The 16,588-nt window shown below is 40.6% G+C and overlaps 1 protein-coding gene across 4 annotated transcripts in view; it reads right to left on the bottom strand.

Moving 5' to 3' along the window:
- The window catches only part of PARVA (parvin alpha), a 53,404-nt gene that overhangs the window by 28,279 nt on the left and 8,537 nt on the right, over nucleotides 1-16,588 (bottom strand). Inside the window, exon 1 of one of the 4 annotated variants that reach the window (XM_008644057.2) lies at nucleotides 13,934-13,993. The exons of 2 other annotated variants lie outside the window; for them this stretch is intronic. In XM_008644057.2, coding sequence (XP_008642279.2) covers nucleotides 13,934-13,976 — 43 coding nt within the window. In that variant the 5' untranslated portion in view covers nucleotides 13,977-13,993. Of the gene's footprint in view, nucleotides 1-6,709; nucleotides 7,040-13,933; nucleotides 13,994-16,588 lie in introns of those variants that run through there. One more of the 4 variants, XM_008644056.2, reaches the window with a different exon arrangement.

Below are 16,588 nucleotides of genomic sequence, written 5' to 3'. Positions count from 1 at the left end.
ATGCACTTTTAAAGCAAGACCCTTAAAAGCAACAGCTACATATGGGCCAGACAAATCTCTGTGGATTGGCAAAGTCAAAGTCCCAGTTTTAACTCTGGATGAGGAATGGACATTTCTGCTCAGACTTCTGATTCAGCTCCACGTGCCAAATTTCTTATGATGTAATCAAGTGCAACTCCACTGCTATCAGCTGTCAACAGACTTCCTCCCATCATGCCAGCACCAAATTTGGCCCCAGAGCTGGGGAGCCCGCGAGCCTGTATCAACAGCAACTACAGCAGCTATTTTAAGCTGGATGGAATTCTTACTGTTTTAGATGCTCTAGGATTACAAGGTCATAAACCTATGCTATCAAATCCAGGCGTGTGCTCCGAGCCAGCCCTGCCCTGTGATGTGTGCATCCAACTGCCATTGGAGCTGCACATCTGAGAGTGGAGTGCTGCCCATACGGTTTAAATTGCCTTAATTCCTCCACTACATGCAGCCTGTTGCTCCACATTGTATTTATTAGACAGTATCATATGGGTTTTTTACTTGTTTATTTTGTGTGCTGAAGGCTTTTTGCTGCCCTATTTAGTATTCAGGGCTTAGAGTTATTCTGATTTGAATGAAACACATCTCATTATTTAACTGAGCTCGGCAATGCCACATCACCCCGTGCACTCTCTGTGGTTTAGATGTATTTTAGCGTACCCATCTGAAGAATCATGAAACAAACACAGCAAGATGCAGTGTAAAACAGCCTCTCCTCTGAGTGCTACAGCCACATCTTCCCCATGTAACTGGTTCAGTACTTACAAAATTAAAATTACTCAAGTGCTACGACAGGAATGGATGAATTCTGAAAGTGTGGGATTAACTAGAACCAAACTATAAAGTTGGAGGAGCACAATGGCATGCTGCTTCTAATCTTGATCTTTCAAACCCAGGAGACTTAAATAGATGCACATACACCTACAGACATATATACATACATAACATTTATGCAGGTCTTTAATTGTCTTTCTTTCTCTAGCATGTGGGTTTTGCAGTCAAGGTCTTCACCATTTTTAAGGTTTCATGTACTTTGGGGTTGGGGTTTTTTATGTTTTGTTTTGGGTTTTTTGTGGAAGCTGAGATTTGCTGACATTCACATGGCTCCAAGAGTTTAAGCTTTCTATAAGAAAGTCAAAATCTACTCGATATTTTAAACTGCTATGGTAGGCAGTAGCTTTACATGTCATGTCTCTATCTTAAGCTATTTTTTCCTGGAAAAAGCACCATTTGGAAGGTCAGCTGCAGACATCACGTTGCCAGAATAGCAGTAGACATTTGTATGTATGCCCACATTCAAACATGCATGCCCATGCTACATACATTTAGACATGCAGCCAGAAAAAACAGCCAGTTTAGAAGAATGCAGATTTTCAGTAAGAAATGTCTTTTTACTGCTCTTGTATAAGACATACACTCAATTAGAACTGAGCCAAATTTAGATTAATTGGGTTTTGGTTTCATATTCCCTTTATTGGGTGTAAATTTCTGGTAAATGCCCATGACCTCGATGGTTTCCTTTTGTAACCACTCGTGCACAACAGCAGCTTTAGTTCTTCTACTGACTTGATAGCCTGTAATGCAGACTTGAGTGTAAATGACTCTATCCACACAGATCTCAGTGGATTTATGCTGATTTATACCAGCTCACTGGCTCAGCATGATTCCTGTTCCCTCTCACATACTCCAGTTCTACAAACTGATATAATTCCAGTGGGGTAGTTCTGGATTTGTACCGGTAAATGTGAAAACTGACCAAAACAACTTAAGATGGCTAGAGAATGAGAGAAAAAACCAGCAAAAATATTTTCAAAAAGTCATAGTTCGGGCTTTTATAAATGATACTATTTAGTCAAGCAAACTTATCTAATTGCTTTCTGGGCCACCTATCCAAAATGTTAATTTCTAATACCTGTGCACGTGCATTTTATAAGTCCACAAAGGGTAAAGAAAATACTAATCTAAAATAATACTGCCTAATTTTCTGGAATACATAATTCATTAAACATGGATTCTGGCAGCTCAGCTTTAACTCTGAAACAAAAGAAATCCACACAAAAGGCAATAAATCTGCATTACACATGGTACTAAAATGATCCAATGGATTTATAGATGTTTACAAGTTTGCAGAGTGTGACACAGCGTCCACCAGAAATTTGATACTCACAGCACAAAACATCATAAACATATGTCTGCAACTACAAAAGGGCCTTTTTATGTGGGGATCATTGTTAAAATTGTCTTCAGAACATAAACCTTAAGTTGTAAATGCTACTCCCCATTTATTCTCCAAGACATAACAAATGAGGGAAGAAAAGCAGAGATATGTTTGTAATTGAAAATGTGTCTCAGGAAATGATCTGTACAGGAACATCATTCTCATTCCATTAACTGCTGACTCCAAGCCAACCATTTGTAAAAGTAAATAAATATGCAAACTGGCTGACAACAATGTGCCTGCCTTTAATGTTTCTGCATTAGTACTCAGTCTCCAAAAAAGAATCTATTTTCTTTTCTCATTTCTCCATTAAACCAAACATGGCATGCACACAAAAGGAACAGGAGTAATACTGTTCACAAAAAAAGATGGGAGAAATGCTATGATTTGATTTTCATTTATGCAACACAAATTAAATGCCTTTTGCCTTGAACTTTCTTTAAAGTCCAAAGCCACTCTGAAGTACCTCAGTGACTAGTTTGCTGTTCCTTTCTTTCTTGCAATTAGCAGGGAAAAAAGCCCTCCACAGACAGACAGATGTCTGGTCTGGGTAGGTAAAAAACAACAAATCAGGAAGCAAACTCAGTCCTTTTTTAAAAGAGTACATGTGATTCTCTTTCGCCATATCACAAGTAGCTTCATTAAGCCTTCCATGCTTTCACATTTCATTTGGGATGAAGGTTCGTTCTCAGAATTTCCCTGTAGTTTCTAAGAGGTAATAAGCAGCGAAGTGCCAAGCTAACACAGATGCCAGTCATTCCATTCATTCCTTCTACACATCCTCTCAACACATCTTTTAAAATACATAACCAGTATCTGCAGATGTTTTGAAAAACCTGTCACCCCACAGGAGTGTTTAAAACCCTACTGAAAAATCCCAAAAGGCAGTTTTGGGAACAAATACAGACAAGAGTTCAATTGATGCTGATTCTTATTCACACTGAAGAACAAACCATGCACATGAGAAAAGCTGTGACCATTCCAAGTTCTAATCAAAATGTGCTGTGTGGAATCTGATCCCAAAACAAACTCCAAAGACCCTCAGATACTTTGGTAGGGTCTCCGTGCAACAGACACATACAGGTTGTTAGCTGGTCTGCACGTGGCATCCCTACATGCAAAACACTTTATTGAAACAAATCCTGGGACAGCAAAATACTTTATGGAAACAAACCCTCTGACAGTTAGGATTTTCAACTTATTGAGGTATGTACTGAGAGATCTCTGAGCTGATTTCTTGAGGCATCTCAGAATTGCACAGAGAACGCGGGGCCATACAGAGACAGAAGGGAGAGCATCTGTATCCTCCTCAATGACACTGATATTTCTCAAGTTATAACAAATCTGCAGGTAGCAATATCCAGAAGAGAGGCAGACAGACCTCTTCGTGCAAGTGGAGGCAATTGTTCCTCTTACACGCTCACCAGCTTGCTGCAATAAATTTTTCCAAACATTGTGGAGTGGAGAAGCAGATTTTATAGGGCTGACTTGCCTCATTTTGTGAATCACCAACCAGCTAAGAGCAGCTATTCCAACATCAACAAGAGGCGCTCATGCAGAGAAGACAAAACCAAGGATCTGTTCCAAGAAGTCTTTCCCAGCTCAACAAGTTCTAGCTATTCCTAAGAGAAAACCCAAAAATACTTCTTAGGAATGTGAGGGCACACTAGTGGCAAGCTGAGGATTTCCGGAATTTCTTGTTCTTTTCTTCTTGTGTATATAAGCCTTGTTTTCGAAGGAGAAAAAGTTAAGAGAGACCCACTGCATCTCAGTAATCTAGATGACCCCTTTTTCTTGAAAGAAATGGAAAAATGCCTACTTTTACTGGAAAGTTAAAGTTCCTTCTCAGAGACTGTAAACTGGTTTATGTCTCACACATGGCCCCCATTTTCAAACTGCAGTTCCTAGAACTACCTGTGTTTTGAGATAAGCATCTCATCATCTTCAGGAAAAGACTCTGTGACAGAGGATCAAAAGATTTGTAGTAAGAGGCCAAGCATTTCTGCATCCCAGAAGGAAAAAAAAAAAACCAAAAAAGCTTCTCATGCTTCCAAGACTTTTCTTTAGTATCAAAGTCCACCAGGATGAAGTTTGGGGTTGACACCAAGGCTGGACAAGTAGCAAACACAAGAAAGGGGGGTAAGAGTCACCCAAAGAAATTAAAACAATAATGAATACAAATACGTAGATAAAATACTTATTTGCATAACTGGTAGTTTGCAGTCCATTCCTTGCTCCCTTGTCCATCAATCCTGAGCATCTAACCATGGTTCTCAGATTCAGGAGCAGAATTAACTTGCAACATCTAATTCTGTTTTCTCCCTGCTATGTTTAATATTTGTGCCTAACACACAGATGGTTTCTTAAAGTCTCTGCAATACGTCCTAGGGAACTGGAGTTTGTAGTCAAGGACAGAATCAGGATTTAATTTGGGAATTGGGATCTAAAGACAGGCCTTCAACATGGCAAAAATAGGCTGTGGCTTTGGCTGGATCAACAGAAACCCAGCTACATTCTGAAAGAAAAAGGGGTGGATTTGGTAAAAGTCAGCAAAATGAAACCTGAAAATGGAAGAAATATATCTTCCAGCATCCTGAAGACTAAACAGCCCTTCAGGGGTCTCTTGGCCAATGTGGAGGTTAACATGCATTTGACAGCAGACAAGCTTCAGGCTTTGACTGCTACAGCAAGGACCAGAGAAAAGGCAAACTTCCTTCCCCATCCTTATCTCCTATGAGTGTGCATTATCAAGATGCACATCTGATGTGTGGAAGCCCCTCTGCTTCCCAGCCATACAGCATTAAGGGCCAGTTCAGGGATGAAAAGGAACATATCAGGGCTGTCTGTGGAAATCCCTGGCTAGAGGAAGGACTTTGGTCAGCTGGCATAAATCACAGCATGGTGTGATCAATATTGTGGCTGTGCTAGCCTCCTAAAACACATTTACACAAAAGTGTAAGATGATGATGCAACACAGGACTTTGGTAGCACAAACTAGAAACTGTGTTTGGCTTAGGAAAGCAGAATTTGTTCTCAATTTGCACAGGAAAAAAATCAACACTCTCCAGCCTAGGTTCTCAAATCCCTCAATCAGAATTAATTAATTAAACAGAAAAAACTAGCAGTATCCTCATTCTGCAGCATAGAAAAAGGCACAATTCTAGTTTAAGGAATACATCTACATGTTTCCTTTCTGGAGACAAATTGCACTTGTAAAATGGAAGTCTGGCACTTCAAATACAGCCTTAAAAGCCTGTCTCTAATGTTACACTTAGCCTGACAGAGTGGACAGCAATACCTGTACCTCTTGCCTTCCAAACCCATGTCATGGCAAAGAAAACACCCTTCTTTCCATATAAACCAGTAGCAATGATTTTCATCCAGCCCTGTGCCTTGCCCTTCACAGGCCCCACCTGGTACCCTCCGTGCATTCCTAATTTTGCTTATTTCCTTATAAAACTCAAGCAGCTGCTCCAACTTCCAAATGCCTTGTCTAAAACAAACCACCTCACTGAACTGTTCATCTGATCGTGGCGTTTCTGTCAGGACCAGCATTGTAAGGGGAAAGCCCCAGCTCTGAACTGCACGTGCACTGCCACTGTCTCTTCCAAGAGATCTCAAACAAGCTGGAATTTTGGAGCAGCACTTGCTACACCTGTCAAGAGCTGTCAGACAAGGGAAACACCCCTGTGGGAACTCCTACCTGTTAAATGCATTTCCTGGGCTGCTGTCACTGCCAATATACCAATTTCATCATGAGGAACAATCACACCAACCATACCTGCAGCTGTATTTCCTACTTTGCAGGTGGACATACCTAAACCTGCAACTCAATCATCTAAGTAAATAACCTCAAATGGGTTTTACTTCATGGCACTAACACATCTGGAGTTTCCCATAAATAGTCTGCAGCCTTCAGCTTTGATGTCATAAATGAGTTTGTGTTACTGCTCCTCTTAGTGCATAGTATCATGAAGGTTTTATTTCAATAAGCATGAATAGTAAAATTTATCTACTGCATAACACATAGTCCATTTGAAAATTGCTATCCCAAGCATGTTTTTGACTACAAATGATAACTTGCACTGAGTGGAAATCAGCTGATAAAAAGCATTATTTTCACACTGGAGCCAGTGTTACACAAAGACTGAATTTGTACCAAGCTGAAGCTAATAGAAACACATAATCTTACGAAACATCACTAGGATGAAACAGCTAATTCTGTTTCATATTGCAGAAATATTTTCATGGAATAACATTAAATATTAAAAGACTGCTGTATTTTCTTCTTCTTTTACCCAGGAAAAACAAAGTCTGACAGGAGAAAGAAGAAAATAAACTCCCATTCTTATCTTCAAAATATTACAAACCAAAAATAACTACCATTGTAAAAATACAGGATCAGAAAGCAATAACCAGAAAAGAAAAACAACCAGATGAGTCGGTCTAGTCTCCTACCTTTAGGGCAAAATGCTCCACAGCCCATCATAGGGTCGCTGGGCCACCCTCATAGTGTATCCCAGGGGGAACTGCAGTCCTTGAGGTGTTGGAAGCTCCTGGCAGGCCCCTCTGCTGCTGCTCTTCAGAGGAGCTGTTTTAGCTTTAGAGCCTGTTTTCCAACAGAATGGTCCAAGCACATCACAACTCTCGGCTCAGAGCATCGCTTCAGAACAAGCGACTGACTGCCTATATAATTTAATATGATGCCACATGAGACTCATAGACCATCTGCAAAAGAAACTAAATCTGCTTTTTGCAGCTTGGTGAGTTGCGTTCTGAAGGCTGGGATGCAGTTTTGATTGTGTGCTTTTGTTATCAGTCATACAACTAAACAAAGTGCTCAAAGGGCAAGTGTAAAACACACATTTTTAGCGATCCCAGTCTGTTTCTGTTCTAGGTAACTTGTACCTTTTCCCCTTGTAACTGAATGAAGTCACAATTCCCCTCAAAGCATAGGAAAAGTCTATGTATAGACACTGCAACATTGGAAGGGAAGCGTCTTTTTCTTTTCCCTTTTTTTTTAAATTTTTATTTTTTAGTTGTTGTGAAACAAAGTCTGATCAACAGGAGTTACTTGAATCCTTTGAATCCTGTTGTCTGAATTGAGATGCACGTGTGTTATTGCCAAATATTACCAAATCCAGATCCTGATCACAGTATTCTTTTCTCTACAAATACTTCCCTACTGAAATAATTAGCAACACTCACATGGAACAAGGATTAAGCCCTGAAACAGGCAAAAGCATATAAAAAGCTAAAAAGTAGAGGAAGGGAGAGGTATGAGCCATCAAAAGAATAATAAACTACTGGTAAGAAATAAACTGGTTTTATGGTCTATGGGTCCTTCCAAAGGGGGACAGTAATGAAAATATAATCTAAAGCAATTACTTATTTGGGCTAAAAATCAAATTCTTATGAAGTTTTCTACAGACTAAAACTTTTCAGAAGCTGTAAAATGTCTAAGTGTTTGTTTTAACTTGGAGCAGGAGGAGGGAAGTGACACATCCCTGGCTCATTTCTAAGTCATGGAAAGTAGTTACCTTTCTAATTTCCAATGGAACTTCATTTAAAATACCAGTGCCAAAAGACAAGTATGGAGAATGGAGTGGTATTTATTGTCTAGGGTTATTCAGCTGTGCTACTCAACATTCCTCGCCAGGTTTCATATCAGATGTGATTCCTTGCAGAAGAAGACTCAGAGCTCTCATCAGTTTTCTCACACCACATTCTTTGCCAGTTCTAAGGAGTCTCTGATACACACTGGTCTGCAGCTTTTGGGTCATTCCAAAAAGCAGCTTTCCAGGCAACATTTCTACTTCATGCTGCACTCACAAGTGGTAATGGGGCTCCCCACTCTGACTCCTGGAGTCCCATTGCCTTCTGGCACCGAAAACCTGCATTGCTGGACTGCTGAATAACAGCATTCAATTACAGGACAATACTGAGCTGGCAGTTCTTTTACCAAGCTTTCCTTTTCTTAATTTCTGAATAGAATCATAAGTGTCCCAGATACTTTATTATGGCAATCCTGTTTGGGACACAAGTACAGCTAAAGGAAAACAATGCTTCACTTGAAATATCAAGAAGGAGGCTGAAAATTATTATATATTAAGAAAATTCACCAAGTCTGAAGCCACAGCTACCTGCATTATCAACTTATTTTATAATTGATTATTTATATCTGTTTATAAAGTGATTTTTTTTTCCATGCACAGAAGTAGTTATTTTACAAAAATAGTAAATGAAATTTGTTTCTTTCACGCTGAGTTTTTACACCTACAGAGGTAGACAAAAGATCATGCCCAGGTAATAGGTGAGGTTATAGCAGATTAGCTAAAGCAGAGCTCTTTTCTCAGAGGGTCTAAAACGGCAAGAAGTTGACAACAGCAGGTCTGAAGTGCATAGCTTGGGGACCCAGTAGAGGAATTTCTACTCATTCTCTCTGTAATCCATTTTCACTTGCCACTAACATAAACTCAAGCTGGGCTTGATTTCTAATTCCTGTAATGTAACAACAACAACATCATCTTTCAAAAAGCCTGTGCACTTCCCCCTTCCCTTAGCAGAGATCACTGCAGGGAAAAATCCCAGCACATTGGTAAGATGCTTCGGGCCTAGAGTTTCCCAAACTGTTCCTAAGGGCTCATTTTCAACCCTGCAATTTTCAGCTTTGTAAAAACAGAAGTATAGCCAGGGAGGACTAAAGTCTTATTCAAAGCCATTTTGGCCATCAATACAGGAAACAATTCAAAGGCAACATGACACTGATAGCTTAATTTGTGAAAATGGATAAATACTGGATCTGCCACATAGCACATTAACCCATGTAACAAATAAATACAGAAATAGCACTGCAATACTTGGTTAAAAGGTTTTGGTTCACAGAGGAGGAAATTAAATTAAAGCATGTAATGTCAATTACTGTCATTTGTAATTTTATTTTGCTTCCCCAGAAACAATACAGATGCAGGATTCTAAAGTTACCTGCATGTTTGATGCAAATGGGATAAAATTATCTAGGTTCTGAGAAAATCCAGATAGTAGTAGGGAAAAAACCCACAGTTTTACCTAACCTCACTCACGGATCTTCTTCAAAGTGCTGGTCACATGAGGACTGACAAGCCTTCAATTTAAACATATAAGCCAACAACCTGGACCTGAAACAAGACTTTCATGTATAAAAAATTATGTTAAGTCATCAGAAAGGCTGGGAGGAGAGCAACAGCTTAATTCTCAGCTACTGCAAATGGACACAGCCTTACTAAAGCCAACAGAAGAGCATTGACTGATATCAGAAGAGAATTTGGCTTATTGTTTATACTGATTGATTCCAATTGGAAAATTACAGGGTCAGGTCCTTAATGTTTCTGTCTCCTTTGCTCTGCTCTGTGTAAAAGTGACAGAGACTAAAAGCCATGTGGAAGACTCCAAGCATCTCACCAGCACAGTAACAAACACTGCCAAATCTCATCAGTCCTTTTCCCCTTGGCCACATGAAATGCACTGCAGCATCAGCACTCAGTTCTGCTTTCACACAAACAGCTGTGCAGCAGTAGAGCTCAGTGCTGCACAGAAGCATCCTACCTATAGCATATTCTGCTGAAGTCAGGAAATAACACCAAAAATGAATTAATTATACTTGGTGAAATAAATGCCAGACGTATTTCTACCTTGCAAACTATAATCTGAGCTACATCAGAATAAGCAGAAAATCTGCTGTAAAGACCTCCAAGCCATTTTCCTTTAAGTAGGAAAGGAAGGCAGGAAGCATCCTTCCTTTGAAAACCCGTACTTTCCTCGATGGTGTAATGCTACAGTGAAATGATGATTAGAATTATAGGAAAGAGCTAACAAAAGAAAGACTAAATCAATCAGATGCTTTCTTTTGCCTCTAAATGATACACATAAATTGCGTCTATCAGGTTCCCCCAGGCTATTTCAGGAGCAAGCAGAAAACAAAATGATGCAGATTCATTACAAAAAGTCTAAATCTAATCTACCTGAATTTAAAATGCCAGGAATCATGTAAATGGAAGAAGAGATGACAGACCTTGCATGTTATACATAAGCAGAAACAGCAGAAACAAGAGTCATATAAACTGGGAGTCACATAAAGTGCTCATTTACCAAGAAATTACAGGTTAGATCCCTGGCAGTGCCAACATCTACTGGTACACAAGTGCCGTGAGGAAAGAGGTGTCTCCAAACTGCCCTCAGGCCTTCCCTGCCCTCCAGAGGATGACATGAGCCTGGCACATGGGACTTCAGGGGTGGCACTGAGGGTATGGGTGACACTTAACCTCCCCTCCCCACTCACTAGGGCTACAATCCAAAAGTGAAGAATGGCAACACAGGCTGCGTGATGCAAAGGGAGAAGGTAGATACCAGAGTTATGTTTTTAGACATGCAAATCATCAAATGGTGTCCTTCCCAAATAACACAGGTGAATGTTACCAGAAGTCATTTAAAAAGGGGAATTCCAACTAGATCTAGGTGGCAAATGCAAGAAAATTAGACTACTGAAAAAATAAAATACCACTGACATGACCCAGTTCACCTATAACTGACAAATGGCTAAAAATATGTTGACAAGAACCTGAGGAATTCCAGCTCTCCCAGAATGTTACTATTATTTGCAATGCACCTTGCAAAGTCCAAGTGTTCCTAAACACAGGCAGGCCCATTGCCTTTTTCCCTAAACACACAGGAGAAAGCGAATGATGTTATACCTATAAATACACACACTTTTTTTATGCCTCATATCATAAACAAAATCTTTACTACAACCATACATGCACACAAAATCGGATCATTTGGAACACTCAATAATACAGCCTCTCTCTCCTAACAAGCCAGCCTCATTCCTTGCCATTAAATCAAGACACATTCAGGTCTAAAACCTTCACCTGGAGCCAGACTTCTTGACTTGCTATGTGCTGACATTTTAAACTGAATGCTGGAATAACTCTCCTCTCATTTTCTAAGCTATGCTGGATCAAAATCTAAACATCAGCAACGCTACTGAAAATACAGAAACAACTTCAAAGTCAACAGAATCTCAGCAGCATAAAACCAGTATGCAGATCAGACTTAGATCATAACTCCTGCAGATTTCTCTCGTGGCACAAAAATATTACTCAGCAAAAGGCAACACAATTGATTAGCAGTGTTTACTCAGTGTTATGTCATTATTTCTCAAGTGGAAAAACTACAGTGTACCGACTTTCAGGGATGCACTAAACTGGCTCAAAGTTTGTGCAGGAGCAAGAGGAAAAACCCCTTGATTTATAGACCTGCACATTAACAAGTGCCTCTTTCTTGTTACCCTCTCTCTGCCTTCCATTTAGCGTTCCTGTTACTGGAGTTGGATTTCCTCTAGGCCTGGGCCCTATTCAGTGACTGCATTACTACCCCAATTCCACTTGAGATTCCATTTCCAGAATCCTGCCAAGCTGGCAATATGGTTCCTGAGAGACTACTTTCCCTGACATGCAGTAAGCTATTTATTGACACACCACTGTTCCCATTCAGTTCTGCACCTAAGCACTGAACTGGATAGCAGTTCCATATGTTGGATCTGTTACACTTCTCTGGAAAATTATATTACTTTGGGTAAATAAAAAGCTAAGAGCAGCAGGAAAAATATCATAAAAATGCAGCCGAATTTGTTTCATCCTGCCTCCATCAGCAAATTTGGTCTATGACCTCTGTATATGAGTCATGCAAGTGCTTTAAAACTTGCAGTGATTTATATTTTCAGGATAGGAAGTTCAAGGCTTATATTTCTGCTCCCCAACCATACATTATTTTCTTTATACACAATTTCTTGATAATTATCTATGAACTAAAATATATAGGCATCTTATTTTCCTACTTTGTGGTGCACATTAACCAAAACCATTCATCTCAACAACCAGTCTCTGGGTTCTTGGCAGAGGAGAGCTGAATGTGTAGGTTATTCCTGGAACCACACTAGGCTGATGCTCTCATCATAGTTTTAGTCATGGAAACAGGCTTCTACCAAGGCAGGCATTGTTTGTTAAAAAGGAAATTCCCAGAATATCTGTCAGAAAAAAGGAGTAGTAGGACACCACTTAAAAATGTAATATTTGCATGGGGCTGTTCATCAGAAGGCTTTAGTCTGTTCTACAAATCAAGTGATGCTTTTTGGAGCTTTGGGCTTGTGTCCTGCTGAGAAACCACTCTGTATTCACAGTCCCTCTGCAGCACAGCTTCACTCCTTGAGACTTACCTTTACAAAAGAGCAACAAGTTACCTTCAAGCTTTGAAAAGAATTAGCAGAAGAGCTGACCAGTTTCTCTAAGCATTATTAGCAGGGCTTTTGGATCCACAAACCTGTTTTTTCTGTGGTCTGTTTGGCGCTTACCACAACACTTGCAAGGTTACAAGGAATGGAGGAACGTCTCACTGCCTTGAAAGGGACAATTTGTTTCCTTTGTGATTCAGGCCCATAAGAACCACAATGCAGCCCTGGCCACATCTATGTTGACTTTACCATGTAGGGACCAACTCTGAATTGCTGCACTGGTGAGCTGCCACTGATTAAGCACTCTTTGCCTCATTCCTGTAAAATTTAACAGAGTCCCTTCATTGAATAAAGGTGTAAAAATCTGTCTTCACAGATAAATTCTTTGGGTCTCTGGGTCTTCAGCACTTGCCTCTGTAGGATATTTTATGACAGCAAAAGCAAAGTGTTTAGCTCATCAGTCTGAGGAGTTTGTGTGGCACTGGTGTTTATCCTGTTCGCTCTCTTGGACCGGTCCTGCCCAGGCAATGAAAACTTTTTCATCTTATTTCTCGAGAGTATTAAGAGAGATCAATAACTCTGCTTTATCTAATGGAAAATCTCTGGGGTCTTGTGAATCATGTTTTGGCAGCTTTATTTAGATGGAAATCTGTGCTCATCCCTGGGAAGTCTTGCTTTAAAACAATTTTCTGTAACATTCAGACTTCAGCTGATCTTTCAAATAATTTCTAGTCTGAATGAGTTAAAACACAGGTGAAGTTTCCCTGCTGAATGATCAGCTCAAGCACAAAACCTGACCTGACAGATCTGGATCAGTTTTAGAAGTCGGCTGCAAAATGTTACATCAGTGAGCAAGTTAATCCTAATCCAGGACCTGAAAGCTTCTGTTTTTCTTCAAATGTTTCCATTTTCATTAGTACTACAGGGCATGTCAGGCGAATCCTGCCCTTTGTTACTTGTGCAGCCCGATTGTAATTAAGCTAACAAGCCTGCTGTAGTACAGGATGGTGTCCAAACCCTTTTCATAGCTGTGGTTGCTCAGGAAGAAGAAAGCAAACCCTTAATTTGTCACTGAGGTAAGCATTTATCAACTGTGGGCACAAAGGAAGGTCAACACATCTCTGCTGTTTCAGAACTACAATGGCACTTTAAGCCTCCTAATACCACTTTGATGCAGACAATGGTCATTATCACTATTTCATGAATATGAAAACAGACACAAAGAAAAAAAAAGAGAATTTGCATGCAGCCTCAGAACAGAACAAGATTAGTGCTCAAGGGCTGCTGGCTCCCAGGCACAGGCTCAGAGCACTTCAGCAGCAGTTCCCCACACACATCACTCTCACCCAAATCCCTCCCCTCTCACCCACTTTCCTGATTAAAGCTGGTCACCTCCTCCTCAACACTACTCTCACCTTGTCCATCTCCCCTTCCAAGGCCCGTGTTTGTTATCAGCATTCCAACCTCCCACTCTGGTGCTGCTCCTGCCACTTCCTCCCAACGGCTTTCCCCTTCTCCACCCTACAGCTGCAGGCATGGAGCCAGAGCTGTTATGTCCAAGTGATCTTGTCTTCCAGATCCCATGGATAGGTAAATGATGAAAAACAGTGCCCATGTTGCCAATCTAATTTATCCCATTTTGAATGCAGGTATTAAAAATATGAAAATTATTATTGACTCTCTCTTGTCCCACTTAGTGGCACCTTAGACTGTCTGTTTGAACTTTGCCTTAGAAATCTGTTTTCCAATGTTAACTGCTGATTTTACATGACATCCTAGATTGAGTATTTCTCACCATAATCTCCAGCCTTCTCTGTTCTCTGTAAAACATTTCTTCCTGTCAGTTTCTGAAAAGTCTTTAAACAATATTAGGAAGAGAATCTGATAGTCTACGCTTCTAGAAACCGGTGTAGGCAGAACCAAGTTTAAAAGCACTGCATAGGCAAAAGAAACTATTTCCTGGATCAATCAAAGCTTAGTGCAAGAAAGGGAAGATGTTGCCTTTAACAGTCAAAGGAATCTACCACCTTGTGAAAGGGCACCAGGCAGCCCAGCCGTGCTGAAGAACAAACAGAGGTTGTCAGTGCCTGGCCCCTCGCACGGCAAACCTGTTGGTTTATAATTACAGCTCCCTGCTCTGCCAGGGCAGGGGAAAGGCCAGGCCAGAGCCGTGCCCCACCACAGCAGCACCTGCATGCAAATGCGGCAGTATCAGCTTAGGGGCTCCGAAGGGAACCACTTGCCATAAGTAAATGCACTTTGACAGCAGCTCCTAATAAGAGGAAGGAAATGAGTGAGAGAAAGAAAAGTGATAGGAGACAAAAGGACTTTATAAACCAGGGCTTTATTGCTTTCATTTGTAGCATTTTCCCTTTGTTCTGTTGAGCCCTCCAATTCCAGATACTAAACAAAGGAGATACCTGTCTAAAAAAGTTTATTTCAACCTGAAACTGACTTGTAAGATGCTTCACTAATTCAACAGCCCATTATCAGGAGTAACAATGAGCTACCTCTAATTAATTTGGTGCAGCCTTTGCTTCTGATACCAATCAAATCAATATTAATGGGGAGTTTGTGCTCTCTCATTACAGCACAAAATGGGTACCAATCTTCTCATGAAGACTTTTGGACCATAAACTGTGTTTGAGGTCAGCGTAGCTGGCTTCTTCCCACACCCTTTTTTTTTCAACCAGGATGGAAAAACATATATAATGATGTGCTATTTAGTACCTGGATAAAAATCTACATTCAGGCTGTCCTACACTGAAAGACTGAAACCAGTTCAATATGAAGAAATCTCAGTCTAAGAAAATAAAGATTTTAGTAGCTCGCAGAGCTCAAATTAAACACTTAAATAGGTAACATTAGATATTTCTCATGCTGCCTCACATTTCTCTATTTATTTTTATCTGCAGGATCAGGCGCGTTAGAGAGGGAGGCCTGGTAAGAATTGCCTCAGCCATCATTCTTGGTTACTTACATCTGTGGTCAATTTTCCACACTTTCTTCCATAAAAGGTAAACGAGGCACTGTACTTGCAACAGGATAATCTAAACAATATGAACAATGTTACTGTTGAAGACCATCTGGCTCATCAAGCACAGCTCCAGACTTTTAACTCCTTGAATAAAGTGCGGAACCCCGCAGTGTATTTTTTTTTTTCCCCCAAAATTCATTTTTAAAATGGTAAAAGTAGAGGTCCCGGAATCATGAGGGATTCAGACAGGGAGAAAATTCAGTTTCTGGTTTTATCCTTTCTGTATCTTATGTATGTCGCAATCCAGGCTACAGACAAACACTCAGATGTCAAATTTTTCTACAAAAAAAAGCCCTCCGTGCGTAACTGGTACGTGTGGGGTTGGCGTTTCAGAGGAGAGACAAGAGGGTTAAGTATTTCATAATTCACTTCAACCTAATGGCCTGATTCTACCACTTCTTAAAAGGTAATAAAAGTCAAAGAAGGGTCACCAGGAATTAGAGGAAAATCGGGGGGAGGGATAAGGGTGAATGCGACCAAAGAAGGCTTTTGCTAATTGTACACACAATTTCTTATCTGTAGACAAATTAACAAGTGGCTGGTCTCTGGGAGAAAAATGTTAAAGCAGCGTAGGAACAAAATAACCTGGAAGAGGGCAAGCCAGTAGGGAGAAAGCAGTGATCCCGAAAGTCCAAAGAGCAAAGGAAGCACTGGAGCTGGCTGTGCTCTGGGCTCCAGAAGCCGGACCAAGCGTCTGTGCCTCAGTTTCCCCACCCACCCATTGCCAGGGGAATGGCAGCCCAGGGGAGCAGTGCCAGGATTCACCTCAGCTCCGCAAGGCGCTCTGGAATACAGAACGGCAGCAAGCTCGTGGCTTACAGCAGGACAGCTCCACAGACATACAGGAGTTAAATATTCTTACTCCTCTAAAAGGCTACAGACTTCAAAACACACTTGTTTTTCAACTGAGCAACAGAAAGAATTGGATTTTGTCACGGGTCTTTGTTCAGTCTTCGCTCAGCTCTGTGATCTCTCAATTCTGTGATTTCTGTGCACTGAGCGGGTTAAAAAGCCCCGCAAGCGTTGGCTGTAA

Source organism: Corvus brachyrhynchos, unplaced genomic scaffold (assembly GCF_000691975.1).
Source record: "Corvus brachyrhynchos isolate BGI_N302 unplaced genomic scaffold, ASM69197v1 scaffold281, whole genome shotgun sequence".
NCBI classification, from domain to species: Eukaryota; Metazoa; Chordata; class Aves; order Passeriformes; family Corvidae; genus Corvus; species Corvus brachyrhynchos.
Note: the sequence above shows the minus strand (reverse complement) of the source record. Positions and strands in the feature narration are given on the sequence as shown.